Below are 11,424 nucleotides of genomic sequence, written 5' to 3' on the forward strand. Positions count from 1 at the left end.
ATTGGTCCAGGGGAGAACAGGAGTAGAACAGGCTGTATGACTGCAGTCTCTGGTGCTTTAGAATGAGGGAGTTCAATTTAAAGGAGGCTCTGCAGTGATCCATTAAGACAGAGCAGTTTCTGAGCGAAAGGTACCAGTGTAGGGGTCCCGTTTGCCTTGAGATAATGGATAATATGGGACTCATAAAGGAAAGATGCTAGTGCATGGAGCTTTTCTGTGGGACTAGCGTTCTATTAACATCCTATTTGCTAGTGGAAATACAATCATGTTCATTGATTTCAGAGTCAATTCAGTGTGACCCTGTATATTGTGCTTGATAACGAGGTTCACAATATTACAGTGCCAAAAGACAAAATGGAGGCCGTCACTGAGGAGAGGTAAATGTGTTCTGGCTGCGGTGCCAGAAGGTTTACCTCCTTTCACATCTGCTTTTGAGTCCTGCTTAGTGTAGCTGCCTTCACCAAATCCAAATTAGAGGAATATTCATATTTCAATCAGAATATACACAGTATACACAATATACAGCATGCACAGTGCATAATATTTCAGTACAAATATGCTTCATATTTGAACACAACAGTATGAATGATGTAATGCATAATAAGGCTTTAGAAATGTGGTCCACATCTCATTTCGTTTGGACGACATGTGACTCTAGATCTTTTAGTCAGGAACTAAGTTTACATTTTATGGGTTTAGAAATTCTAGGTTTTTTCAATGTGTTTTTCACAACGATGCCAAATCCACTAGACTGGTTCCATCGTCATGGAGAAGCACAGCGTGAAGACACCCAGTTGACCTTTAAACTCCAATTCACAGAACTGAAAAGATGTCTGTGTATAATGCCAATATTCAAACTGATATCCTCCACTTGAATGGTGTGATTCATTGAGAAAGATGTAAAGATGTAATAATCAAACATCATCAGACTGGAGTTGTAGCTGATATGGGAAGCAAGCTACTTCCCCCTGTTGTCCAAAGACTAGTACTGCAAGTTTCTAATAATAAGTCATGTAGCCTCAAGAAAATTACTAAATTTTCGTTTATGCAGCCAGTGGGTTTTAGTCATTGAAATAAATTTTTTTTTTCACATATGTATAGCTACATGAAAGACAGTTGTATGGTAAACAATAAATTAACAAGAAACAAAGCTTAACTGTATTAAAACAATTCCTGTTGCACTGGGAGGTCTTTATGTAATATACCACTTAGTATTTCTGCAGAGTCTTCAGAGGAATATTGAATATGCGATTGGATCCATACTCATACTCACTGATATCAAATGCACACAAAGATACACACACACACACACACACACACACACACACACACACACACACACACATACATAAACAAAACACCTTGAAGTATCAGCCATTTGTTCATGGCAGTGGTATTAAAGGGGTGTGAATGATGTATAACATTTGTTAGATTACACAGTTACACAAACCTCGTTTCCTCCTTTTCTTTTTTAACACTCTATCTCATCACTCCATCATCTGTCATCCCCCTACCAACACAACACAACACAACACACACACACACACACACCTCCCAGATAACAAATGGCATGTCATAGAATTCATAGAGATACAGTAAGAATATTTTAAAAACAACAGAATGCCATTTCATTCTTTGTTGAAATTTATTATTAAATACAACCAAGTCACAGTGTATTATAGGAAGATAAGTAAGGAAAAAGAAAAGAATTTAAATATGGTCTAATGACATTAAATGAATACCGTATAGTTAATTTTAAAATACATACAGTATGTACAAACTTATTTACAGTACAAATATTTTAGGGACATAGACATAGACTTGTAGTAATGTCCTATGTAGAGCAACTGTCCCTGTGGCCCTCTAGTTTTACTCAGAGTTATCATTCTGTAAGTACAAAAAATAATGTCAAAAAAGCCATTTATGCAGATTTTCTACATAAATGGTTTAATGCAGGATACTGAATAGTGTTTGTAAATGTCAACATTCTGTATTCACAGGGTGAATCACATCCCATCCAAAGGACCTCTCCCCTCAATCACAGAACATGGTAGACCAGTCTGTTCCTAGGACTGTCTGGAGAACTAGACTGGGAGTCACTGTGGGTTGGAGAGGGGGCCTCTATGTTTACAGCAACCCCAGCGTCCACGGAGGACAGCCTGTCCACGATGCTGGACAAACACTGCAGGCTGGACGCTCCAGGACCTCTGTCCACACAGCCCACTGAAGAGATGGGGGAGAATTAAAGGATCAGTGCTCATTAAGATGTGACTCAAAAGGCACAGATTTCAAATGCTGGACTCAAAAAAGGGTTCATGCTGGCTACTATTTCTTTGAGGGGAATCAAACTTTAAGACAAATTCAACTTAACATCAGTTATAATTTATAATTAGTTATAATTAGGATAGGGTTGAATAAGGCTTACCACTCTGAACTTCATAGCTGTATGTGCTGCTTGGGTTTAAACTCATATGAGACCAGACAGGACTGCTGCAATCTGTCTGTACAGGGAACAGAAATCCAGGTTATTTACTAACGTTTAAAACGCACGCTGTAAGAGTGCTACAATACGCAACATACACATCACCATGTACATGACCTCCATGGGGAACTTGTAGACAACGAGTCTCTCATGCTGCTAGTGCATTGAACTCCGGGTTCTTTGCTTCTGTATGGTTTATAAGGGCGAGAAACAGGGTCGCCAGAAACTCCCACGCTGCACTCTGAGCTCTGAGCTCCAGGCGTGCCGAATTGATCGCACCAGTGAAAACCATACCGAGCTCTGCAAGACGACACTCAGGGAGTAAATCTACAGAAAATCCAGACTGAAAGAGGCCAAATGAAGCCAGCAAGGAGTTCAACCGCTTGGCGCTTTCCTGCCAGTCTCGCCAAGCTGGATTAACTGGACCATAAAAGACTTGAGTGGGAAAAGACAGATATCTGCCATCTTAAACCCCATTTATCACACACGTCCCGAAAAATAACGTCTTGGAGAACAATGAGGTGCCACGGTGAACAGACACGGTCACAAAATGTGTCCAAAAGCTTCAATGTAATAACGCATAATGGCGTATCATTGTCATACATTAATATATATATTTATATAGAATTTTTAAACTCTCTTCCTGCCTTTGCAATGTTTTGCAATCTCTCAAAAAGAAGCAATGATGGAATAAAGACAATTTGGACGTCATGCTAATAAAATCTTCTTACAAAACAAAAAGGCCAGACTTTGAGCAGTAAGGTAATATGCCAGCGTATGAAAGGACACAGATGTGGGCAGCAATTCATTATAGGCGTGCTGTGGGTAACAGACAGCTCAGAATGGAGGACAGGAGAGTGGGTGAAAACTTGAGAAAGCAGAGGACAGTGTTTTAGCAGACACTGGTGTCCCTGCTCTGACACACCTGATTAAGTTTCTCAGGCTAATATCTGAGGTGTTCATGAGCTGGGCCAGCTCAGTTAATAAAAAACAATGCAGGGTTTGGGGTCCTGAGACTGGAACTGTGTTCAGTTCAAATGGTGTTATATTACAGCGGTGTCACCCGGGCTTTTAGGCAGAGGGCACAGGTCTGAGTGCTTCCGACATCACAGGCATACCTCGGGTTTAAGAGCACAGTAAAGACTACAAGGTGGAGACACCTTGTATAACACCAAAAGGGCCAGCAGTTTAAAAACAAGGGTTTGGCTAAACTAATATTTCCCAAATGCAGAGACACTGCCCTGGGCAATTTAGTACTTTCCCTTGCTGATACACCCATGGTTGACTGACCAGTTAGGAAGCATTTCTTTACCTAAGTCGCATCACACCGGGGAGAATGCTAAAGCACACCACAACTGGACTTTGAGACAGGACCTGAAACTTGAAGGTGATATTTACCATGCTGTCGGAGCAGGTGGACGAGGGGCTGGCCGGTTCAGAGCTGCTCTCTGCAGGCAGGCCGTAGTAGTTCTCCACATGCTCACGCAGGAGCTCCTGCAGACTCTCTATGTATTGGATGGCGTTCCTCAGGATCTCGACCTTTGGCAGCCGCTGGCTGGGGTTGGTGGAGGAGCAGCGGCGGAGGGCCTCGAAGGCGTGGTTCACCTTCTTCAACCGCCGCCTCTCCCGCATGGTGGCCGCCCGCCGCCGGTCCACGGTGCTGGCCTTACGCTTGCACGCCTTGCAGGCCCACTGCAGGCAGTGACCCGGCTGGTGAAGGCCGTCAGGCGCTCGGACGTGCTCGTCTTCCTCCGATCCAGCCAGCTCTCCTGAGGGGCCGAACTCCAGCGCCTCAGGAGAGGGGGTGCAGGCCCCGTCATAGAACGCTTGGGATGGAGAGAAGACGTCCATAATGGTCTGGGAGAGTGTGGAGAGGGAAGGACCTCGTTGTAGAAGGTGGTGACCTTGTAGTAATGTGAAAAGCCTGCTGCCATACGACCCCTTCTTATAGGAGCCTGTCCACATGCCTGGACCCACATTGGCCAGCTCTGATGACCATGCCCCATTGGCCCAAAGAGCAGGGTGAGCTCAACTGCCCCCCACCCCTCACTCTCACTCCCTCACCCCCTACACCCTGCTGGGATTCTCACATCTGCATGGAGGAGTGGTTTCTCACTCAGCTGAACACTTTTCCAATGTGATGGACCTTTCAATAGGGAATTGTCATCACTAATAGCAATAAGATCAAGTCACTTTTGTTTACATATTGATTATTAACTTCTTACTTGTGACACATTAAATGTATAGCCTAGTAGGCCTAAATACCTTGGGATCATATTTAATCATCATTACCAAATTAAAGACTCTTTTAAATATTTTAAGTTCTTTTTTTCTTCCTTATATTATTTAATGGGTATGCTGAATTTGTTTTTAAAACGTCATAATTTTACATTAAACAAATTACTGAATTAAAATACAGAATTAATACGTTTTGTTTATTTATAGTTTCTTTGTTGTAAAGCAAAAAAAAACCCTCATTGAGCGCTAATTTTACGGCTAAAGCAAAAAGCAGTGTTGCAGATGCGGCCCAGCTGCACAGGGAGGTGTAGCGTTTCAGACCCTCCGACTTCGCACGGGTGGGGTAACTACACCTACACACCAGCACTGCTCACGAAGGCGCAGCAGTGTTGGCTCAAGCGCATGAACTTAATAGGCTATTAACAATCCTGCGTCGAGCAAAACGGAACTACGAGTATTGCTCCCTGTGCAAGATGTGGCAAGCAAAAAAGTAAAACTTTTTACAACATTGCAGATAAATAATTTTTACAGACATTTATGACTATAGGCAATAACTGGTTTTGTGCTTATGTTTGCGTATCAGCACGGATTTCGAGCTGACCCAATTAACATTTGTGCACTGCATGTTCCTGGAATAAAGGTCATTACTTGCTTTGCGTGAGACTTTAGCGTTGACAGCCAATACAGATACAATGCGGATATTTCTCACAACGTGTTAAAACGTTTGGGCGCCGCATGTGTGGGACCAGCTAAGAAAACAGGCAGTAGTGTGAAGTGCGCCTGTAGTTGGTGTAGCGCAGCTGAAGAAGACATCCACGGGGATAATCCTCCTTAACTCACGTCCAGATCAAAGACGACTGACTGGGAACAACACCGACAACGAGAAAACCTGCCAGAGGTCCATCACTGAGACTAAGAGCACATGTTGAGGGCGCTGAGAGCCACCAAACATGTGTGGGATCTGCAGTCACGGAACCGTTATAAGTGTAGGACATAAGAGCCTCTTTAATCTTCATACTATGGAAAAGTTTGAAATCGATTGATGATAAAAGCGTCTTATTTATTAGTAAGGTCCCATACTTTCTAGCCATGCAAACACAATATTTGATTCTTTTTACAGATGCTGGATGCTCTGTTTAGCCTGTATTTTGTTTGAAAGCGCAGGATATTATGAAGGCTTACTCCACAAGTTGTAAAATTAGTTGTTTAAGTACTAGCCTATAATAAGATAATTTTTAATGACCTCTTTTTGACCCCCTTTCTTTTCCTACTAAATCCTCTTTTGCAGCCATTGGCTACATTTTTCTCTCACCAATAACAGTATCATATTCAATTACACGATCCAGTTTTATGATTGGCAACAACATTTGTCTGGCACAGAAATGAAGTGTATGGCCAAGTCCACTGAAGACTGCCTTTGACACGATAGGCTAGGCCACTCTCCTCTCCCTACACAAAACCAACAAGCCATTTGAAATTACACATATTTGCAACAACTGCACAAACTATTTGTTCATATCTACTTTTGCATTTAAATATTAGATTTTTTTTCATAGCACCATGGAAGAAAGTTGCAGACTCCAGCTTTGTTGTACAACAACAATAAAGATTTGTTAAAGTTTTATCATAATTTTCTATGGAATTGTCAAATACAGATAAGGTTAATTTTTTTTAAACACGCACAAATGAGAACGAGTATCCAGTCAGGGTGAGCAGCGTCTCTGATAACAACAGATTGACTTTCTGAGGTAAAATTCTGAGGTAGGTGAGGTATTTTTAAGCCAGGTTTCTTGAGGATTAAAAAAAACTCTCATGCAGAATATCAATATATAGAACATATCTAACCAATCAAATCTTCTCTTATGTGGTAAAAGATAACTCATAAAGTTTTGTAAATCAAAAGAATTACCAACACAATTCAAGTAAAAGGGTAAAATCCATTGTATGTCTCAGTGGGAGCCTGGCATTGTGGGCCCCATAAAGTCACACCCACACTCAGCCCAGACCCCATTAAACCCACAGTGAAGAAACAGCTATCTGATTTCAGTCTGGCCCTCTAAACTCCAGGGCATCAGAGGAGAAAAATGAGAGACTCTTTTGAAGTGCTCCAGTCTCAATATGATACAGCTTATCAAGCATCACCCCAATGAGCATTCAATCCCACTCGTTCAGCCCAGAGAGGAAAGAAGAGAGAGAGAGAGAGAGAGAGAGAGAGAGAGAGGGAGAGAGAGAGAGAGAGAGAGAGAGAGAGAGAGAGAGAGAGCCATTTTGATTACTGGGCTGTTCTCAGCACACACAGCTCAGGAACTTCGTTCACTCTTCAGGCTGGATTCTGTGTGCAAGGCCTGTCTGATCTCCAGCTGGTGGGTGTAGAGACACTGTTTAAGTCAAAATAACATTGTTTGTCTGATTTTGATAGATAAACTTTGACCAACAGAATATTTTTTTAAATAGCCAGTTATGTTTATGTTTATTAAGGAATTCAAGCTAACCCTGAAGTAATTGATATAGCATATTGTGGGAAACTATGCTGCCTCTCTTAACACTACACTCACCTATGTGGCATGACTGAAATTGTAAGTCACTTGGATAAGGGAATCTGTCAAATGCATAAATATAAATGCAGATAACCACTGCCTAATATACACATCACTGATAGTATGCTAGTATATGCTAGTAATAAAATCTTATTTAGATCTGGTGTTCTCCGTTTGGACATGCATCCCTGACCATGCTGTGTTCGTAATGAGTGAGTCACTGGTTGTTTTGAGTTGTGTTCAAGTGTGTGTGTGTGTGTGAGTGGGGGGTGGGGAGGGGGGCAGAGAGAGAGAGAGAGAGAGAGAGAGAGAGAGAGAGAGAGAGGAGAGAGAGAGAGAGAGAGAGAGAGAGAGAGAGAGAGAGAGAGAGAGAGAGAGAGAGAGAGAAAGAAAACAAGCTATAGGTAGGGTAAACTGTTATGACCAAAGCTTGTTACAGGTTACATAAGTATATCAAACAGGCAAATCTACTGGACACAAACATTGTCATGTCGTGTCATGCTTCTTGGAAAAACAAAGAAAATAACACCACAATAACAAACCCTGAACATACACAAGAACAGACACACAAATCACATACATGCAGGGAGGAAACATGTGCATAGCATGTCGACACAAATGACAAAATAAAAACGGCAAAGTATGACATGCTTGGGTTTTCTCCATAACGCACTATGTTGCTTGCATGGAAAATAATTACACCCTCTAATAGTACATGAGCTTTTGCTTATGGCTTTGCAACATTTTCCCCTGTCCAACCTTTCAGGCCTGATCATGTGCTAAATTCGAAGCGGTGGCTAAATTTACCATGTCCAGAGTTCAGCCTTGGCAGCTGGTGGTTGCCGGCATTAACAGGACTATTTTAGGTCCTGTCCTGCTTGACACTGTTCTCACACTGATACATTTCAGAGTGAGGTGGATTTAAACATTTTCTTATTTAAAAGGTTAATAAGGACTTGCCAGTTGAATATTGTGTCCCCATGTTCTAGTTTAACCAAATTTACATTCACATTTTGCATTTAGCATAGAAACAGTTGTGCTCCATTGAAGAAATCTTTACACTACACTTGGCCAGAGCTTAAGGAGACCACAAATATATAAATCTTATTAGAGAGAAAATACACACACAATAAATACATACATTTTATGTGTCAGTGTGTGTTTATGTATGTTTCTGTGGAATCCTTGTGTGCTTCTCTACTGTTCTGAATATCCACATCTGAAGTAATTGAGGTATTAGTGATAGTGATTAATCACTGATCACATTAACACCGTCTTCAGGCTATGTGTGAAGACAGATGTGGGTTTTTTTAACACTTGAGTTTGTTAACAGCCTATCACAAGTGACTAGCACAAAAGAAGCATGTTAGACTGACTGATGCAGAGGTTTGATATATTCGACCCTTATATGAGGAAAATGATATGACACAAACACTGACTAAACCTTACAGTTCCCAATAGCCTTTGACAGTTTAACCTGTTCTCCCAATGACACAAATTAAAGTGATTATTGACCTACATGTTACAGGGTTAACATGAGCTAGTTGTATAGTTGTGTACTATTTAGAGTACAAACGACATTTAAAACCAGTTTTAGCAGTATGACAAATAGATGGTCCATGATGACCACTACAGATGCACTGATATTAAGACCATTTTAAGATAAAGCTAAGGATTTTGCAGAAACATGGACAGTGGATCACCAGTTTTGCTCTGCAAAATAGCTGTTGATAAATAAAACTAGAAAGAAAGAAACCCACAAGCATGTCCAATTATTATTAATAAATCGACATAATGGCTGTCAAATCTGAACAGTATGTATTTTGCTAACACCACGATGCCATGGTGACCCTATAGTAATTAACCAATTAACGAACTGTAAATTAAACTTAAAAAAGAGAAAAAAGCGGAACTATCTCAAACATACTTCAAACTGTATTTGCTGATTAATTTTGGATATGACATTTCTGTATAATTAAGTGCTCTCCAAATAATTTCCTTTTAATATCCTTTTATTCATAAATACAAAATAATTTAATATTAATATATTACAGTATATTTACATGTACATGAAATATAAAACGAATCACCCAATACCTGAATCATGTGCAGCACTACATAAAATGGTCAAAAATGTCATAAATAAAATATGAATGTTTTATGTAAATAGGCTTACACGCTCATGGAAATAAAGAAATGTGGAAATGTGAGCTGGCTGCTTCACGCATTCCGAACGACCATCACACTTCATTTTTCTGAGGTCTCCTCGGGCCAATGTGCCTTCGTCTCTTCTGTGGAAATACTGTCAACGATTGAGGACAGACGACGGAGGCTGCTGGATGCCAAGGACTCGCCTGCGGATCCTACAAAAACCCAAGAAGAGAATAAATAGCTGAACTCCTGTAGATTAAAGCAGCCCTGATTTAACCCTGATTTATATGGATGTCTGATGTTTTTCACGTGAGTGTTTCATGAACACAAAAGAAGAAACATGTGATGTCAGTTTTAACAAACCTTCTCTTTGTGGCAACTGTGTCATCTTGGAATGATCTGCGTTTCCCTGCCAGTTTTGACAGGTCTTTTTCCAGTGATACTCACTGTTACCCACCTAAATAGACAAATTCGACAAAAATATTTCAACAACCCCAAGTATGTTATTAATTGACCGGTATTATCGAAAAATATCTGATGAAATCTGCCAGGTCCAGTTGACAGACCCAATAGAGCAGCGCTTACGCCGTGGTCCTTGAGGCTACACTTGTGTGTGTTGCTATCGGGGAGCTGAGCTTGCTCGTCTAGGCTGTGCAACAACTCCTGTAGTTTCTCGATATAGTTTATGGCGCTGCGTAAAATCTCCACCTTCGGTAGCCTCTGGTTAGGGTTTGGGACCGTCTTTTTCTTTAGCGCGTCAAACGCCTCGTTGATCTTTTTGAGTCGTCTTCTCTCCCGCAGAGTGGCAGCCTTTCGCCTGTCGGTCGGTGCCGACTTTCTCTTGCAGATTTTACACGCCCAGATGAGACACTGGCCTTCGCAGTGTGACTGCAGGCCCGGCGGGACGAGGACGTGCTCCTCCCCGCTGCTGTCACACCCCGCCTCGGTGGGGGCCCGCTCCTGTCCTGGGGATGGAGGACTGTCATTTCCTTGGTACAGAGGAGAAACTTCTGGTATATCCAAGTGTTGTAAGGTACCATGGTCCCCCTCTAGATAACGCAAATCGTTAAAAAAATAAGTGTTGGTCTCAAAAAGGTCCATCATGTTGCGCTAGGCCTACCCCTGAATGTCCGGCTTATTGACAGTAAGACTTTGTCGTTGCCATTTATATAGCTCAGTGACACAAGTTCCAGGACGTAAATATAGAATGTGAAACTCTATCCATCGCCTAGCTGTCGCAGTGCATCAAACATTTTTCAATGGGCCTACTACCAGCGGAGTTTGTTAAAAAAAAAAAAAAACCTTCACGCTTCAATGAAAGTTGAAACGTCAGCCCAAATGTATGACAGGTGCATTAAAGATCTGTTTCATGGGCAAATTGTACATATAGGCTAGTAACATTCTAAACTAAACTTCAAATTAGTATCGACATTAAGGATATATGTCTGAATATGTCGAGTTAGTCAGCTTCGTATTGTTATTGTTGTGGTTATTCAAGGTACATTTAGTAATTTATTAGGATTTAGTCATATCATAAAATAAAACCAGACTTCACCGTTTATATCATATTACATTTACCTCACACATATTTAAAAATGCTCTCTGATTCACACAACCAATCTGAAGCAAACAGCGCTGTGGACAGGGTGACATTTTCTTATGAAATGCCTCGTCATAAATAGAAGCAAAGTAAAAATAGTTTAGGCAACAAGTCATTCTTCAAAGATCAATAAAAGACTTTAAAGTCTGTACCGAGGGGTTTGGAATGTTTCACTGTGCTAATAACGTCGGTTGTTTCTTCAGAAGTCCTATAAAAAGCCAGTACCACAAGTTGTTTTAGAACCCGAATGAGTTGCAGCTACATATACAGTGGTGTAAAGTTTTTAAGAGCTGATGTTTTGAAATACACTTAAAGGGACTTATTGTTTACCACCACTTGGTAAATATGTTGACATGGTTTGGAGCTGTGAAGGCTTAGAGTTCTTGGAATCTAGCTGGGAGGTGTCCTTCTTTACT

General features: G+C 41.1%; 2 protein-coding genes across 2 annotated transcripts; both read right to left on the reverse strand.

Moving 5' to 3' along the window:
- Window positions 1–1,646: 1,646 nt before the first annotated feature.
- On the reverse strand, window positions 1,647–4,399 carry myf5 (myogenic factor 5). Its single transcript, XM_076989731.1, has 3 exons — window positions 3,881–4,399; window positions 2,426–2,501; window positions 1,647–2,223 (listed from the first exon to the last, which is right to left on the reverse strand). Exons 1-3 carry the CDS (start codon window positions 4,331–4,333, stop codon window positions 2,039–2,041), a joined length of 714 nt encoding a protein of 237 aa, XP_076845846.1. The 5' UTR covers window positions 4,334–4,399; the 3' UTR covers window positions 1,647–2,038.
- Window positions 4,400–9,257: 4,858 nt separating this feature from the next.
- Window positions 9,258–10,567, reverse strand: myf6 (myogenic factor 6). Its single transcript, XM_076989730.1, has 3 exons — window positions 9,994–10,567; window positions 9,772–9,865; window positions 9,258–9,620 (listed from the first exon to the last, which is right to left on the reverse strand). The coding sequence occupies exons 1-3, from the start codon at window positions 10,510–10,512 to the stop codon at window positions 9,505–9,507; spliced, it is 729 nt and encodes a 242-aa protein (XP_076845845.1). The 5' UTR covers window positions 10,513–10,567; the 3' UTR covers window positions 9,258–9,504.
- Window positions 10,568–11,424: the final 857 nt, after the last annotated feature.

This window comes from Brachyhypopomus gauderio, unplaced genomic scaffold (assembly GCF_052324685.1).
Source record: "Brachyhypopomus gauderio isolate BG-103 unplaced genomic scaffold, BGAUD_0.2 sc70, whole genome shotgun sequence".
Classification (NCBI taxonomy): Eukaryota; Metazoa; Chordata; class Actinopteri; order Gymnotiformes; family Hypopomidae; genus Brachyhypopomus; species Brachyhypopomus gauderio.